This window comes from Peromyscus maniculatus, chromosome 12 (genome assembly GCF_049852395.1).
Source record: "Peromyscus maniculatus bairdii isolate BWxNUB_F1_BW_parent chromosome 12, HU_Pman_BW_mat_3.1, whole genome shotgun sequence".
NCBI classification, from domain to species: domain Eukaryota; kingdom Metazoa; phylum Chordata; class Mammalia; order Rodentia; family Cricetidae; genus Peromyscus; species Peromyscus maniculatus.
Window position 1 is genome coordinate 40430176 of NC_134863.1, and position 20161 is coordinate 40450336.

Below are 20161 nucleotides of genomic sequence, written 5' to 3' on the forward strand. Positions count from 1 at the left end.
CTCTTAAAATTTGAGTTATATCTTAGTGCATTTTTCATTGGAAAATTTATGTTAGATAGTCCGTGTCATTTTGAGCTTGATGATGGATTTACCTGTGTGACTCAAGGCTTCTACTTAAAAGTAGCTAAGTCTTGATATCTGCATTTCAATAGACTCTCTAGACAAAATATATGTCCTGAGATTCCAGTAGTTCTTAGCATAATGCTTACATATATGAAATGTAATGCTTGTTAACATTGTGGTTGTCTTCATTAGACTTAAAGAGACTCTAGGACCCTTGTGACTGTTGAGATCCTAATCTACACTAGAGCAAGGCAACAGCAGAAAGGCTTCTGAGTCACCAAAATGCATACATGTGGTGTGCACCCATGTATTTTGTGTGTATGAATATATGTGTGTGTATATATGTATTATATATGTATGTAGATATGCATATGTGTGAATGTGTATTATATGTACATGTATGTCTATCATATGTCTATATGTATTATATATTTATGTATATGTGTGTACATGTATTATTTATTTATGTATATGTATACACACATGTACATATCTACTGAAGCTCATTTATTTGTAAGAAAGTCCCATAATCCATCTTTGTAAGTTGTTTATTTTGTGTTAGAGATAGTCCTAGCAGGGTTATCTAGTTTGTTGATCTGGAACAGATTAGAAGCAGTAAGATTCTCCAGTGTCTATACTTTAGCCAAACAACAGGAAAATGATTTCATTCAGTGTGCATATTTGAATAAGGGGTTATTATTTTAACCTCTGTTTTTCTTTTTGAAACTGGGGACAGGATAAGAAAATGAAAGTGACTGCTTTATAAAGGAAAACCTGTGACAGAAAAGGACATTTGGTTTCCTTTTCAATTAATGATAAACTGTGAAAATCAAACAGCCTCAGCTTGTTTCCCAGCCTGTGAGCTGGAGTACAGGATTTCTTCCTTTATACACTACAGTAACCATGAAAACTTCTAGAGAAATTGAAATTGAATGGGAAAAATGAGATAACTGTCTAAAATAGAACCTATAGGAGCCCTAAGACACACTTCTTATATTTATTAAACTGCAACTGCAAAGCCTCATTGAATTGAGATTTCACTAGTAATTATCAGCAGTGGATCCGGGGTAGAGACAGTGAAAACAGAAGAGAAAAGGAGGCCCATGGCAGAACAGAGGTGGCATTGTTGTCCTTGTGTAGTAGTGATCCAAGATACAGCAGAGCTTCGGGCCTGTTTCTGCTCTGAGGGGAGAAGCAAATGCTTCCGGTAGCCCCTAAGAACTAGTAGGTTCTACCGTGTGGTGCCTAGAATACACCCCAGCACACAGAAGGCTCTTGCTTTGGCTTTTGTGTCACAGACTTGAACGCTGTGTCTGCCTATGAGCACAGAAGCTCCAGCTTGATTTAACATGGAAGGGAGAGTCAGACATTTTACTGTTGTTTGTTTTTTTCTACTCTTTTGTGGGGCCTGCCACCCAGCTCCCAAATAAGTACACAGAGGCTTTTCTTACTTATAAATGTCTGGCCATAGCTTGACTTGTTTTCCTTAATTTAAATTATCCCATCTACCTTTTGTCTCTGGGCTTTTCCCGTTTTCTTACTTTTGTGAATCTTACTCTTACTCTGTGGCTGGCTGTGTAGCTGGGTGGCTGGCCCCTGGAGTCCTCCTCCTTCTCTGGCTATGTCCTTTCTCTCCGGATTTCTCCTTCTATTAATTCTGTCTGCCTGCCAGCCCCACCTATCCTTTATCCTGCCTCACTATTGGCCATTCAGCTCTTTCTTAGACCATCAGGTGTTATAGACAGGCATAGTAACACAGCTCCACAGAGTTAAACAAATGCAATATAAAAATAGTAACATACCTTAAAATAATATTCTACAACATTTTACGAGTTACATGTTAATACATCTTATACAACAGACATACAAGGAACACTAACTCAGTGGTTTAATCCTTGAGTCCCTTGCCCCATAGTTTCAAAGAGAAGCTTTTAGTCATTGAGTTGGAACTACCACCTACCCACCCTCCCAGAAAAGAAAAAGACACTATACTGAATCTGCCTATGCAAAAGAGACCAGTCAGGTGATAAGAACCTTGTATACTCACAGCCACCTAATAGCTGCAGCCAGCTCGCACCCATTTTGATTGTATGTTGTTCTGTAAATCACCAGCTAGACATACTTCTTCACAATTCTCCACTTCTGGAAGGAGGAGATTCAGAATATAATTTAGTGCCAAAGAACTCAGAGTGAAGAGAAAGAAAATGCTAAGAATACTTTTGTTATTGATCCTCATGAGTGATAGAATTATAGGAGATTTTGTATGAAATAATTTTGAAAGATAACAAGCCTAAGGAACTGGGACTCTAGATGAATGGTTAGTCCTCAGCATGCTCAATGCCCAGGGTTCAATCATAAACATTGCACATAGAAGCAAGTTGAAGGAAGTGGTGTGCTGGATCCTTACTGCTCTCCATTCCATTGAGAGAGAAAGTCTGTGAAATGAAGTGAAATCTTCAGCAGACAGGATAAATGGTTAAAGAACACTAAACCATGACTCAGAGCACAGAGGCTAGGTGGCCAGTAGACTCAGAGCACAGAGGCTAGGTGACCAGTAGACTCAGAGCATGTGGGCTAGGTGGCCAGTAGACTCAGAGCATGTAGGCTAGGTGGCCAGTAGACTCAGAGCATGTAGGCTAGATGGCCAGTAGACTCAGAGCACATAGGCTAGATGGCCAGTAGACTCAGAGCACATAGGCTAGGAGGTCAGTAGACTCCAGTAGCACACAGTGCTCACTGGATACATAACAGAAAGAGGCCATAATTCAACCTTATAAACTCCATGGCAGTCTGTTTGGTCACAAAGAAAATCATATATGACGTATGAAAATCCACAGGTTTGGAAGTACGTTATCCAGGCAGAACACTGAAAAGTTCCTGTAGCCTACCTGACTCCTAGTGTTTCTCACTGTAAAGTGTGTGTGTAGTTGTCTCCTCTGCAACAAACATCTCCAAACCATAGTGGCTTACCGTAACAATATCAATCATCCTGGCTCCAGATAACATTTGCTGATGTGTGGTCAGCTACTCCTTAATTCTAGTGAGAATTTCTCAGTCCCAAGCTCAGGCTGAAAGACATCAGAGTAAGACAGCCTCCTTATCTTGGCTGAAAGATAGGACAAGGGCACTCTTAGGTGGATACCTCTCCCAACTTCTATACAGTCTGTCGCTCTACTGAAAAAGAGTCACACAGCCAAGACCATCAGTGGAGCAGGGAAGTCCATTCCTCCAATTAGCAGCCAGAAAGTCTCACTAAACTGTGTAGAGAAGAGAGAAATGGTTCAGAAGACAGTGTCTACTTATCTCTGCAAACCTTTGTGTTTCAAATATGTAAAGTTACATTAAAGTGGCTCTAACTTAATGCATTCTCCACCAATGTCTGAATTGCTAGCCCTGTTGAATAGTTCCTTTTAATGTTACTTATTTCTAGACTCCAGGTAGGCTTCACGTCCTTACGTATCATTAAAACCCATCACTTCTCCATTCTCACCACACAAACCTTTGTAAAGCTTTCAGCTATCTCAGTTGTTGGTTCTCAGATGTATGCCTTCCCTCCTTTATATTCATGTTTTTAAAATGGCACAGTTAGAATCACACTTACTTCCCATTATAACTATGTTAAAACCTTCGCAGGAACTGCTTGGGCAACTATGAAAATTTTTTCCCTCTCTTTTTCCTCTGATAATTAATGTGATAAAAATTCTCTAGAAAGCTTAGAAATTTTAAAGAATAAAAATGAAACTTAAATTATTCTGTATCAAACCTATATGTTAATGTAAAGACACACAAGCACAACCATAATATATATACTTAAACATATATAATACTAACTTTTAATAATTTAAATACCTAGTCTTTGGGGACTGTGTTTTCTATTTTCTGTATGCTAGTAAGCATACATTTTTGCTAATCATTAAAAGGACATGAACTTATCATTTAATACATATTAATGTATATGTGCTGAAAATACAGATTTTCAGATTTCAAAAATAAAACCATCCCATTTCCTGACTTGAGTATTGAGCACCCTCAAGTTACCTGTGTGTTCTTCTGTATCCTTTCCTTCCCCGTCCATGGTAACTACCATTCTCAAGTCTGTGGACTATTCTTGGCGCTTCCCACTTTTCTGGGTGTATTTACCTGTGTTTATCTCTCAACAGTGTTTTGCTGAGTTCTGCTTGGTTTTGAAGTTTATAAGAATTGTTTTATACTGTGTGCATTGTTTGTAATAGTAGAATGAATGATACAAAATTAGCAATATTATTTTCTGGTGTTTTACTTTAACAGAAAACATGTACATGAATCTATGTGTGTTTCCGGTTTGGGGTGGGAATACTTTCTGGAGTTAAAATTTCTAGATTAAAAGATAAGAATATTTTAAAGATTTGTTTGTTTTCTGTTTTTTTTGTTGTTGTTTTGTTTTGTTTTGTTTTTTTGTTTTTTTTTTGTTGTTGTTGTTGTTGTTTTTGTTTTTTGAGACAGGATTTCTCTGTGTAGCTTTGCGCCTTTCCTGGAACTCACTTGGTAGCCCAGGCTGGCCTTGAACTCACAGAGATCCACCTGGCTCTGCCTCTTGAGTGCTGGGATTAAAGGTGTGCGCCACCACCGCCTGGCCTGTTTTCTTTAAAATAAGTGTTCATCAGTGTGTCCATGGAGATTTTAAAAATAAATGTTTTTGGATTTTTCTGGCAGATAATTCTCAATCGTGACTAGTATTGTACTTTAATTGCCTATAAAAATTAGAAAAATTTAACAAGTCCAAAACCAAATTCCTTGGCTATATCCCTCTCTTCCTTTCAAATCTGTGTGAGCTGGACCACTGCACAGCCTCCCGACTGGACCACTGCACAGCCTCCCGACTGGACCACTGCACAGCCTCCCAACTGGACCACTGCACAGCCTCCCGACTGGACCACTGCACAGCCTCCCGACTGGACCACTGCACAGCCTCCCGACTGGACCACTGCACGGCCTCCCGACTGGACCACTGCACAGCCTCCCGACTGGACCACTGCACAGCCTCCCAACTGGACCACTGCACACCTCCAGACTGGACCACTGCACAGCCTCCTGACTGGTCTCCCACCAGTCTTCCAAATCCTGCTTTTCTAGTGGGTCCTTTCTCAAAGCACAGACTTGACTTTAAAATTCAAACCAACAACATTTAATAGCATACCACTGTCCACATTGTAAAAGCCACACTCTTCACTTGTAAGAAACAAAGCCCTGAAACAATATACTCCACCCCTTCAGTTTTATTTCTTCATGATCAAGACTCTCTACCTCCCACTCCAGAGTTCTGTGTTTTATACTTGAGCCAGCCTTATTTGCGTCACTCTTTCAACCTAACCTTCCTCTCCTCTTGTGTATCCTATTGAGATGTTACTTGTGCTTTAAGGCACCATGGAGACTCTAGCTCCTCTATAGAGCTTTATATCAATGTAAGTTATCATAATTAACATGGATGAGTCAAGTTGCCAACTTCAAAAAATTTTGAATGTCAATGCTTGCAGAAATATATTTGTGTGTATAATTCTGGGTAGAAAAAGGAGACCACATACTATTTTAAATGTTTCCACTATAATAAATTAGGACCATGCGTGTGTGTTTCTGTATACATTTATTTGGAGAATAGCAGACAAAGACAGAAACAGAGTGATAGGTAGAGAGAAAAATGTATAAATACTTAATCTTGGTATTCATTAAGACTATTAAAAGCTTTTTTGGGAACCAAGGTATACGAATAATTTTGGGAGGTGTTGCATCATGGTGTCTCTTTTAAATTGTTATTTGTTCTTTGATAATTTCATATCATGTGTTTTAATTATATTTACTCCCTCCCGAACTCCTCCCAGACCCACCCCCGCCCCGGGGTCCAATTTGTGCTGCCATTGTTCTAGTGGATATGGTAGTGGTCAGGCTCCTTCTTCCCATGGAGGTTTTCCTGGACTGACTGAGTGCCTGTCTCCTGCTTCTGCACCTGCTTTTCCAGTGTTGCTTGCTGACTGGAAAGGACTTTGTCCTGTGCCAGATATGCACAGTCAGACCTGGGTGCTAAAGAGTCCTTTGGACTGTAAAATGGCAATGTCGAGCTACCTAATTGTTAAATGGGTAAGGAGATTACCTTGAAGGTCCTCTCCAGCCCTTGTGTTTTGAGGTGTTTTGTTAATGATGCAGAAAGATCCAGAAAAGGACAGTGCTTCTTCGTTCTCTGTTTTGCCGTCCTCACTAGTATCACATGACAGTTGTCGTCCCCTTACCCCTGAACTGGCAGTATGTGTCAAGCAGGAACTTACACTACTATGCGTATGTCCTTGGCTGCGCCCTCTCCTGAGGCCAGGCCTCTGCTTGTTTTTCTGGGGGATGAGGAGTGTGAGATGAGGTGCTTCTTGGGGTCTCTGCAGTTTAGATACATTGTAACTTGATAATTTGTTATGTTTGAAGCACCCAAGACATTATACACCCTGTTGCCATCAGCATGTTTCAAAGTGAAAAAGTCAGTAGAGTGAACTATTCACATTTTTTTCTTTCAGAAAGTTGTGTAGATAGCACAAGCATGCCTGTCAATTTATGCACACAGATTTATGAGATTGAGAATAGTCTAGTCTCATCACTTACTTCAATTTACCTCTCATGATTGGTATTTCTGAAGTCATTTAAAGCGTTTACTTATAATGATATAAACTGAAATATTTTGAAGGTATTTTTTAGGGGACTACACAGTTGACATCAATTTAAAATGAGGCCAGTAGCATTGGGCTCTAGTAATCAGTATAGACTTCCTTTATTAAGGACGGAATTCAGAAGTCTTGCTGAAGAAAAAGCCTATTTTCCTTTCCAAGAGACAAACTAATCTTTGATACATGATATTTGAGTAAAGAGTTGATAGTTGCTTCTGGCAAACATAATCGTTACTGCTTAAGCAAGTATTTCTTTGCTAATAATTAGATTTTTTTCATTTTGATGGGTAGTCATAAATATTAACCACCAGCAGTGCAGGAATAATTTGTATTCAAATTACCAGATATCACTCTGCGAACACATAAAATCATTTACATTTACTTAGGACCTTTTATCCTAAAGTACCCTATGCATGCTTCTTTACACTCTGATTGCAAGCTATATATAGGACTGTGCCACCTGAAATAGGACCGCTACCAAGTAATGAGGATAAAGAATGCAGCTAACCAACAGACAGGTGAAAGGAGGAAATGTGGTGTCTTTCACTTCGTCCCTGTGTGTGCTTGTACCAACAGGATTGGAGGATCCATGTTGACCAAATGCACCAGCACAAAAGTGGAATTGAATCTGCTCTAAAGGAAACCAAGGTACTCGAATTACTTCAGACAAATCAACATGGGTTTGCTCATCTAGATCTATTGTGGTAGAACATGAAAGGAGAACAGATAGAATCCTGATCTTTCAGGAGATAATTAATTGCATATACCACATTACATCTTCACAGCCCTGGTGCCTACACCAAGGAAATCAAGCTACTTATATAGAAGCTATTTATAGTCAGACATGGTAGTCCACTCCTATAATCCGTTTGTATTTTAAATATATATATGGATATCACATACTACACACATATGTCTAGTAGATGTTTTAGACACAAATCAGTCTTTCTCCTGATTGCCAATATCGCATGCACCCCAGGCTGACAATGGCTAGCACGTGTAGCTCTCCCAGCCTTGTTTCCATGGCAGAAGTGGGATCTTTAGGTAATGCCACAAAGAAGCAAGCTTGAGTGCAAGGCTATGGGTCCCAGGCTAGACCAATTGCAGATCTGGGACTTTCCTTATAACTGTGATATTCCTATCAGCTTTGAACTGTGACTTCATTAAGTCATATTATTCCTTAGCTACTTTGACTTTGAAGTTTACATACAACTTATTACAACGACATAAGCTGTAGGTGTTTAGGTGTGCATGAGGACAAGATATGGCGAACACAGCCAGGGCTCTTCTTTTCTGGAGACAGGGTCCAGGTGCATGTCCTTTGCTTCAGCCTCCAGGGTCCTTGGATTACAGAACTGAACAATCACATCTGGCTTCCTTAAAAAAAAAATATGGTGTGATTAAAGTATTTCTAATCATAAACTTTGTTTACTGTTGAAGTTTTAAGCTGTCATCTTTTGCACACATGACTGATCATTTGTGGAGTGGATTGAAGAATATTTAACTTGTTTTTACCAGTTTTGCAAAACTTACATATTCTTTTATCTACTAAAATCTCATGGAATATCTAGGGATTTTTGGACAAGCTCCATAATGAAATTAGCCGGACTCTGGAAAAGATTGGTAGCCGAGAAAAGTACATCAACAATCAACTTGAGCACTTGGTTCAAGAATATCGTGGGGCCCAGGCCCAGCTGAGCGAGGTAATTTAGGAATGCTTTTCAGGGGTTTATTCCAATTCATGACCCTAATCCCTAAAACAACGTACTTTGTTCATAAATTGTGAATTTGTAAAGGGGGAGAGTTTGAGGTGGATATGATCTAAATACATTGTATCCAAGTGTGAACTGATCAAAGAACATATAATGTTTAAATTTTTTTCATCAACAGAAGCATATACATTCTGCCCACTTGAAGCCCCCCCCCGGGGGGGGGGGGCACACGACTCTCCATTTCATATAGATGATAGAAATGATTATCTCCTAGGAGTCCCTAAACACACTTCTTTGTTTTATTTAGATAAATACAGGTTTGTTGCTGGCGATCATAAACAAGGAGAGAGTGTCAGGATGCTGTGTTTCATTTCTAAGTCTGTCCCTAATTCACTGTAAAAGCAGGAGAAAGAACAGTGTGCATTTTCATGTACCCAAGGGAAGAAGCAGCCCTTGCCACAATGGCGTACGTCTACAGACTAAGGAACACAAAAGCAAGATGAATTCAGAGACAAACAATTTGATTAATTAGATGAAACTGGTTTTTCAGTCTTTCAATGTTTTAGAAATTTTGATCAAAAAATAAAATCCCCAGCTCTTGAAAATAACCATGGAATCCCATAGCTTTCCTTGGGAATGTGTAAGGAAAATCCCGTATGTGCTTAGGTTAAGCTAGACTAGTAAGAATACATGCAAATAAGGGGTTCGGCAGTAGGGGGGCTAGGAGAAAGCAGTGAAGGTAAAAATGATCAGAATGCATTGCATGGACACTTATGAAATTGTCAGCAAATGATAATTTTAAAGAATACTTGCAGAAATAAAATGAAAATAAGTTTGAGATAACTGGTAATTTCAGAAGTTCTCAAAGATTGAGTTGAAAATAATTTTCACTGTTTATTATATTCTCCTTGAATTCATTATTCACTTATATATACATGAATTCATGAGCATCTTTACTTTAAAATGCCCTCTGGTTACAACCACTGTGTATCTAACACTAGCATTGAATAATTGATTGCTAGATTAGTTCCTGAGAACATATTCTAGCTGGCTGCACCGTCATCCACTTTATTAATCCTTATTAATTGCTGAACTTCATACTCTACTTTGATTGATTTTTTTTTCTTTTTAGAACTAATTTTCTCTTGCATAGCACACAAATTAGATTGACCGAGAGTCACCCTCCCGGAGTGTTTAGACAGGGTGGAGGGCAGTTTTTATTGTCAGCCGTGCCCATTCGAGTTACTCAGCTGCCATGGGAAGGCTGCAGTAGTTCATCATATTATAGTGCTTCACTTAAATGCATGGCCCTATTAATAAGGACATGAAATAGCTACAGTTAAATGTCACTTTCATAAATGTATTCACAAATAAGGGGGTGTCATAAAATGCTGTGCAGAAACCGCGCACACACAGAGGTCATATTTAAGTAATCTGCTCATGTTGGAGATTTGTCGTTAAACACAGTGTTCTCTCCTCCTCAGGCAAGGGAGCGCTACCAGCAGGGGAATGGCGGAGTGACTGAAAGGACCAGACTCCTGTCTGAGGTACACATCAGCACCCTGATATGATGTCACCTGTCCACTGGGCCCGAGCCAGGCACAGCTATGCACTGACTGAACACTTCTGATTCCAATGAGTTCCTCTCCCAGCTTGCAGTCAGTTTTAGAAGTCCCCTAACAAGTGAACCAATTATCCTTCTCTTGTTTCTTTAAGACGTCTAAAGTTGCTGAATTAAATTAATCATTAAACTTGCTCGTATTATCAGCACATTGATAACCTTCCTAATCTTTATTTAACATAGTAATTAATAATAGAAGAGCAGACAAAGCACCATGGGAGGAGTCTGTAGCCGGTGTTAATGTGGCGCTTTGAGATGTAAAGCTTATTGTGATTGCTGTTAATCGTGTGTGTGATCCAGAGGATAGCTCTATCCACCATTGAGAAAACTGGAAACCTCTTCATTCAGGGACTTAAAATGCCATTGCATTTTGTTCCCTTCATCTTACAAGAGAATGAGGACCTGATAGATATTCTCATTTTTCACGGGAGATGATGAGGTTCAAAAGTCCAAAGACTACAGCTATGTCGGAAGCCAGTATGAGACTAAGATTTGAGACTGTCTAGAGTTACAGAGCAGCACAGTTTTCATAAGCTTTGGTGGAGGAATTGAGTTTCTCTTATGGAGAGCAGTTCAGAAATATTTATTTTAACATATAACATTAGAAATATTTAGACTGCAGTCCTGTTGTGTTTCTAGGCAAATAAAACATTCCTCAGAAGGAAAGTCCTCACTAATGTGGGGTAAATGAACGCTGGAAGGGCGTCCAGGGACCACTTAGTCCTCTGGAGTCGGTAGTTGTCCCCAGTTGTGATGTTTCAGGTGCCTGGAAGAAATTAATTTGCTTTGCCTGGATGAGCACTTTATTCCCTGGGAAGGTTTTACTCACCAGCATGATAGAAATAAAGCCTACTAAGTTACTGTAATTACAGCATAGCCCTAGATGATGTAAAAACAACTTCTCCAATTTCAGAGATTATATTTTCTATATAATTTTAGAGATTATACTGCTGATGTAGAATTTCGCCTGCAGTGGTGTATCTTGATATCAAGTGCAGATTCATCTGAAATCTTTGTGACCGCACTTACATCTCTAGAGTTCACAGTTCCTGGCCTGGAGAAGGCAGTCGAGCACTTTTGTATCTCATCATAGGATATAAGCATTTTCTTACTAGCCTAGACAAGGAAAAGTAATGTGGTCTCCAAATAACTATACTATTAAGAAAGATCCCTAGAAAGCCAAATCGGGGTTCTAGTAACATTGTATTTACTAATAACTAATTTTTGGAGAACAATATGGTAAATGCTAGTGATAATTGCACAGTTTGAGAGCTTCGTACTGCAAACAACTTGATTTTCATTCTATAATATCGCAGCATGAGGAAGCTAATGTGAAAGTAATTTGCTAGTGTTTTATAAGCAGTTCTTAAAAAATGAAAAGCTTTGTGTTTCTGCGTACATTATCTTTTATTTGGATATTCTTAATGTTTGATTTCCTTATATCTAAATTGATTTTCCTCAATACAGCATTCAAAACATTTCAAGGTTCATGAACATTTAGCACTCACGGGAGGTTTTTTTTGCTGTTGTTTGTTGTTTTTCAATAAAAGGTTACGGAAGAGTTAGAAAAGGTAAAACAGGAAATGGAGGAGAAGGGCAGCAGCATGACGGACGGCAGTGAGTACACGTTCCCTTCGGGCTGACCTCGGGTCACGTACAAGATCGCCTTCGCAAAGTCAGCTGACGTCTGTGTGCGTCAGCAGCGGGGCTCCACGAGTGGAGGCGCTTGCCACTGAGCCTGGCATCCTCAGTTCTGTCTCAGACCCCATGAGAGAAGGAGACAACCAGCTCCTGAAATCTGTGTCTTCCGATGTCCACGCATACGTGCAAATGTGTGCACACCTGCACGTGTGCACGCACATATCGATATAAATATTATATAAATAAATAATCAATTTTTACTTGTTTTAAGGGAGAGGTGTGGTACGAAAATGATGTCTGATCCTCAGAATGCTAAGTTTGTTATAAGTCAACTGACAATTTTTTTTTAACTCTAGTTTAGTTTTTATTGATTCTAGCTAATAACTCAAAGATAGGATGGGGAATTTCAAGGAAGTGCTTTCTTCTAACAGTGTTTAAAAATATATTATTCTGTTTTCATCATTTTATGTACAAAAGACTTTAAGAATATCCCAAATGACACCAGGACAGTGATGTTATGGCCCTTGGGGCTTCCCCCTCCTTCCAGGAAGTCCTGACAGAGCAGGGTTCAAATGGAGAAGAATTAATCTCTCAGTAATTATCCTCCATTACCAACTGTTTGCTTTGACACAGGCCAGTGGTCATCACCTCAGGCTTTTCATGTCAGAAAGATTGTCTAGGTCTATGATGCTCTGCATGCAGACTGGGAATCCGGAGTGGGGTGTGGGGATTTTCTTGCACTGTTTTCAATGGGCTCATTGTTTGTGTCTCAAATATATCTTTCTTCCCTCTCTAAGTATTCTGTTCCCTGTTCCTGTAGACAAAACCACGTTGAACACATCCTTAAATACCCACTTAGCACTTCTTTTCCTAGAACAGTTAGAAAATTCAGCCTCAGTACATCAAATATTGAACCAGTTCCCATCCTGAAAATCTCAGGTGTTTCAAATACCAGTGCAAAGCGGTGTGAATGTCAGCGAGTCACTGGCTGTGTTTTAACCCTATTTCTGGCTTAAGACAAAGTGGGGAAAATGTCAGGCCAGTCTCTAACAAACCGATACTCCAAATGAACATTTTTCTCCCATGCTGTTTTTCTTCTACAGCTCCTTTGGTGAAGATTAAGCAGAGCTTAACCAAGCTGAAGCAAGAAACCGTGCAGATGGACATTAGAATCGGGGTGGTGGAGCACACCCTGCTGCAGTCCAAGCTGAAGGAGAAGAGCAATATGACTAGAGACATGCACGCGGCTGTTACCCCAGAATCAGCGATAGGCTTCTATTAAAACATATGGGCTTTCATGCTTCTCATTATTTGTTTTCTCTATCAAATTATTTTTTAATGTTGCATGGATTTCCAAACACAATTTATACCTCTCAAGCATGTTCAGTGGCTATTTTTGCACAGGTATTGTATCATGGTGATTATGATGGCTAAAGCCGTTTCAATGAATCTAGTATTTAATAAAGTGCTTAAAAATTCTCATGTTCAAAGGAGCTTTCACTGTCATTCCCAGTGTCCTACTCTTGGTATTGGTATTGATTAGCTCATTATGTTAGTATTCCTTGTATATGTGACCCGTGTATCACTTGTCCACTGCTGCTGTCATGGCCTAGACTACTGACACAGGACTGGTACCTCTGGTGATCTCCAGAGCGGGTCTCCCTCTGCAGTGACCACTGGTCCTTATGTATTAGAGAAGCTGAAAATAGGTGGTGGAACTCTTCATAGGAAGCCAAACTTCCCTTGCCGCAGCCCTACAGTTATATGATATTACCACCTTAACTATAAAAAAAAAATCAGTATCCATGTGGATATGTGCAGCCTATTACTTATCTTCAATTAATTACTAATTCAGCCATGTTTGGCTCAGCTGCTAGAACGAGGGAAAAGATGAGTGTGCCTGGGTCTGCATCCTACCCTGCATCCTTATGTGGAGTCAGCTATGCTCAGCAGTGTTCTGTGGAACCTGCCATAATGAGTCTTATGGTCAGCGTCTGGTACTGACACTCTTTTCTGAGGAACCTTCCTCAGCGATTTTCTAGACTAGAATTTCTAAATCAGCCAAATAAGCAATATTGAAGAGCAGCTTTTAGGGCCTGGGGGTATATCTCAGTTAACAAGAGTTCTCGTCTAAAAGGCATCAAGCCCTGGATTTGATCCTTAGCACTGTGTAAACCAGTTGGTGATTCACACCTATAATGTAGCGTTCACAGGGTAGAGGTGGGAGAGTCACAAGTTCAAACTCATGGACCTGCAAGATGGTTCAGTGGGTAAAGGCACTTGCTACCAAACCTGATAACTAGAGTTTTATCCCCAGGTCCCAAAAGTTGTCCTTTAACCTCCACACAAGCACCATGGTCTACATGCATGCACACATGGACACACAGACAGACGCGCGCGCGCGCGCGCACACACACACACACACACACACAAATCAGTAAATGAATAAATAAATAAATAATATAAAGTTAAACTTTTAAAAAGTTCAAGGTCATCTTGGACTACACAGTGACGTTGAGGCCAGCCAGGTGTGCATGAGATCCTGTCTTAGAAAAGCAAAAACAAAAGAACAGTCTTTAACCTGGGGGAGAAAAACTAGTGAGAGCATCACAAAGCAAGAGATGGCCTTCAGTACTTTGAAGAAATAAAAGCACTGGGAGCAAGTTTTGATTTCAAATGTTGTATGTTTAGGAACAGCCTATTGAAATATTATCATTTTAATCTTAATACCTTTCTCCCCTAAATTATTATCTTAATACTTACTTTCTAGATATATACCCCAATTATCATTTTAATCCTAATACCTTTCTCCCCTAAATTATTATCTTAATACTTACTTTCTAGATATATACCCCAACACACACACACACACACACACACACACACACACACACACACACACACACACGAGCACATCTTTTGTGTTCACTAAACCTCTCTAAGTTTGGTTAAGAGAAAATTGAAGTCTACCACCCAAGAGGATGAGAATCAATACAATGGCAAATAAGACAGTTTATTTAATTTGTAAGGAGGACTAATCCACAGTGGGATGATAGGCAGTATGAAAGTCTAAAATCCTCTTGCACTGTGCTCAGTGCAAGAGCCTAGCAGAAAATATGACGCACAGCAGTTGGCCCTGGGGACTTCCCTGCCTAGGTTCTGTCTTAGCTGTGGATGCCAGAGGTCAGTATTAGGTGTCTGGATAGCTACCTCATGGGTCTTCACCCTAATTTTGAGATAGTCTCTCACTGAGCCTGGATGTCACCAATAGTCTGACTAGCCAGTGAGCCCCAACGATCTTCCTGTCCCCTCTGTCTCCGAGTGCTGGGTTTACAGACACATTTGACCACACCAGGCTTTGTGTTGGGTGCTAGGGATGTTCATGCATGCACAAGCAGTTTGCCCACAGAACCATCTCCCCAGCCCATTTCCTAGTTGTGGGCTCGGCAAGGGTCTAGAGGCAGTGGCTGCCCAACTACAAGTGTGTGCAATACCTGTTTCTGCCATAAAGAAAGCACTCAAAGAATGATGGGGAAATGTCCAATGGACAGCCAGGTCAGAGACAACTTGAGCGTCATAGTGATGACTTATAACTGCAGAATGACCACCGGCCCATACAGACATAAATAAATGGGTGGATAAATGAGGAGATGGGAATGATCTTCTTACAGTAGAATGGCTGATGTGTGAAATGAATGCTGGGTGTAGAAAAGTCCCAGCTGGCCACTAGCACGGTACCTAATTGGAGTGAGATTCGTTGATGGATGCCGGAACTACTAGGTGGAAATTTGATGGGAAATGGAGCGACTGCATGGTCTCAATGTAGGAAAGATACTACACAAAGAAAGAAAATTGTCAGCTTTTCACTAGAAAATTTGGTGCACACCACTCACATTAAGTTGATCAAAGTTAACATCACCAGCCATGAGCAAATACCATTTTCCTCCTGAAGAGAGTGCATTTGTGTGAATCCTACTGGAGATGCATACCCTGAATCTAATAACAGAATGTCAGACAATGGAGAGACTTGTACAAAATAGCCTGTATGCTTCAAAACTGATAGGTGATGAGAGATAAGGACCAAGGAACTGGTCCTGACTAAAGGAGGCATGATGACTTCTGAATGTAACAGTAGTTCCGGATTGGACCCTGGACCAAGAAGAATATAGGGACTGTAGCTACAATGTATGTCTTGACATAGAAAAAAGTTGAATAAGGTTTGTAAATTAGATAATTGCATCTTAACTTCTTGAGTTGGATTATTTGAGCTGTGGCTATTGAAAAGAATTTATGAGTAATACACATAATGATTTAGATATAAATGGTCATGGCAGCAGCTTAAATGATTCAGGGAGTGAAGTGTGTGTGTGTGTGTGTGTGTGTGTGTGTGTGTGTGTGTGTGTGTGTGTGTGTCTGTATGCAGTTAAGCATGTACAGAGAAAGATGAAAGTGATAAATCATGACATAATAGTTAAATCCCGATTACCTTGATTTGATTTCAGTGCACATTGTATTCATGTGTTGAAATCAGAAATCACATACTGTACTCCATTAATATGTACAACTTACATGCTAATTAAAAAACATAGCAGTAAAAATTCTTTTCTGAATGGTTTTTGGATTCTATCCCTCAAGTCTCTTCCCAGCAGGTGCCTAGGATTGTACTGAATATAAAAGAATCACTGTGACATAATATTGTTAACTAATCATTAAAAGCTTTCACTAAGAAACAATGGAAATTATGATAAATTGTTAACATCTTGAGAATCTGGGAAAGGGATATGTAGAAATCTATTAGACTGTTTCAACTTTCTTGCAAATCTGAAGTAATAGTTCTTACGGGTGACACAGGCTTCACAGCCTCATCTTCATTCAAATGGCCAATCCATTTATTAAAACAGTATGCCCTTCCATTGAAATTCTGTAGTTCACTGAGTAAAACAAAGTTTCAGTTGTATTCACTGACCAAGCAGAACAAATTCTTGATCACTCCAAACAAGTTTTTTTCCCTATTGTCCTCTTCCTTAAATCTGCCAGTAGTGCTTAGGTATTATTATTATTATTATTATTTCATTATATTAGTTTTTTAATAGTGTCAGAACATCTTTCATAAGAATTCACAGAGAACAAGCCAATATATAAATAGGTGTAATAACCATAGGCAGTCTGGTTCCCTGTTCCATCCCTTCATTGGTTCCAATAACCTGTGTGAGAAGATGAGACACCAGTGGGATTTGACTCAGAGCTCCCAGCATGAAGGATGCAAGCATTCCATGCTCCCTGTATGCAATAGCCCAAAGATGTAGGGTATGTATTCGCTGGCCAACCTAAGATTCCAAAGCCAAATCTTCTACTTAAAACTTTGTGTACAAGTAAGAACTGTCGTCAGGGAACTGGGGGTGTAACTCAGTGGCAAACTACAAGGCTATCATGCATAGGGCCATCGGCTGAGTCCCTAGCAACACCACCTTCATATATATATATATGTATGTATATGTATATATGTATATATATGTATGTATATATGTATATTCATATTTATTATATATAGTTTATATATGTGTGTGTGCAATAAAAAATATTGCAATAGAATTTTAGAAGGCAGAATATATGGCCCTGTTTGCGGTCAAATTGCAACGGTTATCATAGCTTCACTTTTTTCAACATGTGTCTAACAATCAAACCACAAACCTTAAACTGTTTATTATATTTTTTTAATTAGAAACTTACTCTTTTAAATGAGTAGAATTGGTTTGAATTCACATCTTTACAAACTCTTTTATAATTTAAAATGCAGGAGAGGAGAGCATTGGTGATGGTGCTCATATTAACATGTCTACGCAATGTCGCAAGCCTTAGAGTTTGGGCATTGTGTGCTTTTAACTCAGACCCAAACTTCCAACCTGAGCTGCCACCTCACCACTAGCGCCTTGCTTCAGGCCTGGACTGTCCCCTTTGTTCTCTGTCCTTGCACTAAGTAAGACACCGACCCTTTCAAAGTGGCTGTCAGACTGCACCTTACAGCCACTGCTGCCCGAATTGTTGCTCGGAGAAGCTCTTGGATGTCTTCAAGGTCCTGTATGACTCAGCAGTTACTGCCTGGCTACTACTCTCCTCTCCGGCCCTGCAAGGCGCTCCCTTTAACAAGCCAAAAAGTCCTCACATTGCCTGTGCATAATCAAAACACCGATGTGCTCCCATCCCTAGCTAAGGAGCTATTGGCAACTGCTAGCTTCTGGGAGGGAGTGGTGGTTTGCGTGAGAATGGCTGCCATGTTTGATCGCTGAGTCTTATTGGTGGAAACGTTGGGAAGGATTAGGAGGTGTGGTCTGTCACTGGTGGTAGGCTTTGAGGTTTCAAAAGCCCACGCTGTTCCAGTTGGCTCTGTCTTGGTCTCATGTTGGTTGTCTCGGGATGTAAGCTCCTAGCTACTGTTCCAGTACTATGCCAAGCCTCCTGCTGCCTGCTCCCTGCCGTGATGGTCACTGACTCACCCTTAGGAGCTGTAAGCCCCAATAAACTCTTCCATAAGTTGTCTTGGTTATGGTGTCTCCTCGCAGACATAGAACATAATTAAGACAGAGGGGAAGAATCAGTTTTCTTCAATGGTGTGACCCTCCTAGGTCTACCATGTTCTTGATGTCCCCACATTAAAAAGTGTTTGGGTGACACAAATTGGGGTCAGTGGGTTTAAAAAGAAATGAAGTTGGGTAAGAAGGTAAAAGCTGGATCTAGAAGGAGTTGAGGGAGGAGGAGTTGAGTGTATAAAAATACATTGTAGGGAACTGTCAAATAATTAGTAAAAAATACTTTTAAAAATATCTAAGTACCAAAGTCCCCTTCTCAACTTGTACCTCATAGCCATGGGTGGATGTCTTTTTATTCCAATTGGGGGAGGGTTATCGGGGATTTTCAAAAGCTCCTCAGCTAATGTTGATACACAATTATCTACAGAATCACCCATCCAAAGATTTTCCTCCCTGGGTACAAGTAGGCAAAACATTTCAGTGTGAGGAGACCTTTAAAGAGGACCTAAAGTCATTTTTCTTAAAATGTACCCTATGGATTGCTTTAATAGTAGCCCCACCTTATAGATAAATTAATACACAATGTTAGAAACGAGAGAGAGGCGGGGGGGGGGGGGGAGAAAAGAAAGAGAGAGAAAGAAAGGGAGAAGAAAAGAAAATCTGCTACCCATTTAGAAACCAAAGTCTGTTACTGTCTTCCCAGTTGCCAAATAGTTCTCCCAGCTTGTTCCCCCCACCTCCCCGGGAGAACTTCAAACCACATCTCCTCCCATTCACACTGTCCCATCCACACTCTTTATCAAGATCACGCATCCTGTTTCCATGCATGCCCTTTGGTGATCTTTCCCAGCTCCTCTCTCAAAAGCTTGTGCATAGAACACTGCCTCAGAAGTCCAGCCAACCAGATTCCAGTTCCAAGTTTGCTAGGAAGAAAAATATTGCTATAGTCCCAACACTTCTGGCACTAAATATATGAGCTTTTCCTGACATTTAATTTTCTTAAAGCTCGTTAGTGTCCAACAACTGGATTCTGACACTACCTACTCAGAGTTTAGTAAGGCCTCTAGGAAAAGGCTGTCCCCAAGTCTGCCCCCACCGCAGACACCAGTCAAGAGTCCTGGCCCCCTATACTTCATTTCTTCTGTCTTGCACAGGTTCACTGGCCCTTCTGCCATGCTGTGACTCGGCATACAGGCTCTTGTCAGATAACAGTCCAAGGAATGTTCTTAGACTTCTCAGTCAGAACCATGAGCCAAAAAAGCTTTGATTGTTTCTCAGTTATCCAGTCTGTATCATTCTGTGATAGCAACAGAAAATACACCAGGTAGATTATAAAAAGGGGTGAAACATCCTTTTGCCATCCTCAGGCACACCTCTGTCCTAACATTTCCATGTGTTCCCCCACTTGGAAGACTCTGAACCCCTTTAGTTTTTCATAGAGGTTTCATTATGTGTGCTTGAAACCCTCAACATTTCAAGAAATTGCAAACCATTTGGAAACTCATGCCAAGAACTTCAGGCAACGGTCAAACTTACTTCTTCCTGTGTCACAATATCTCAGCTAAGAACTTTCTGCTCGGCTCTTGAGCCATCACTGGTCCTGCAAGGGGCTAGAGTTACGTTTTCACTCATGGCCAGCTGCTCTTCTTTTACCGTATGTAAAAGCTTCTGCATGGGATGCTATCCCATGAGTCCAGATGTGCTAGTCGAAGTACAAAGCATTCCTAAAGTGACTGGTCAAGCTGGGATAGTCTAAAGGCTTGTAGTCCCAGTCTCTTGCCATCGTGTGCATTAACTCGTAGAGGTCTTCTAGAGTCAGCTCCTCCCATCCATCTTTGAAGCTCATTGTTGGATATTTAGAGATTTTGGGAGCAGGGTAACTGTAAATAGTTTATCACCGGCCCACTGTGAGTGTTT

General features: G+C 40.2%; 1 protein-coding gene across 1 annotated transcript in view; it reads left to right on the forward strand.

Annotated features, from left to right (window-relative positions):
• Ift57 (intraflagellar transport 57) overlaps positions 1 to 13195 on the forward strand; it is a 58169-nt gene extending 44974 nt beyond the window's left edge. The window contains exons 7-11 of the mRNA XM_006989979.4: positions 7320 to 7391; positions 8315 to 8446; positions 9940 to 10002; positions 11627 to 11693; positions 12821 to 13195. Of these exons, the coding sequence (XP_006990041.1) occupies positions 7320 to 7391; positions 8315 to 8446; positions 9940 to 10002; positions 11627 to 11693; positions 12821 to 12999 (513 nt within the window). The 3' untranslated portion in view covers positions 13000 to 13195. The remainder of the gene's footprint in view (positions 1 to 7319; positions 7392 to 8314; positions 8447 to 9939; positions 10003 to 11626; positions 11694 to 12820) is intronic.
• Positions 13196 to 20161: the final 6966 nt, after the last annotated feature.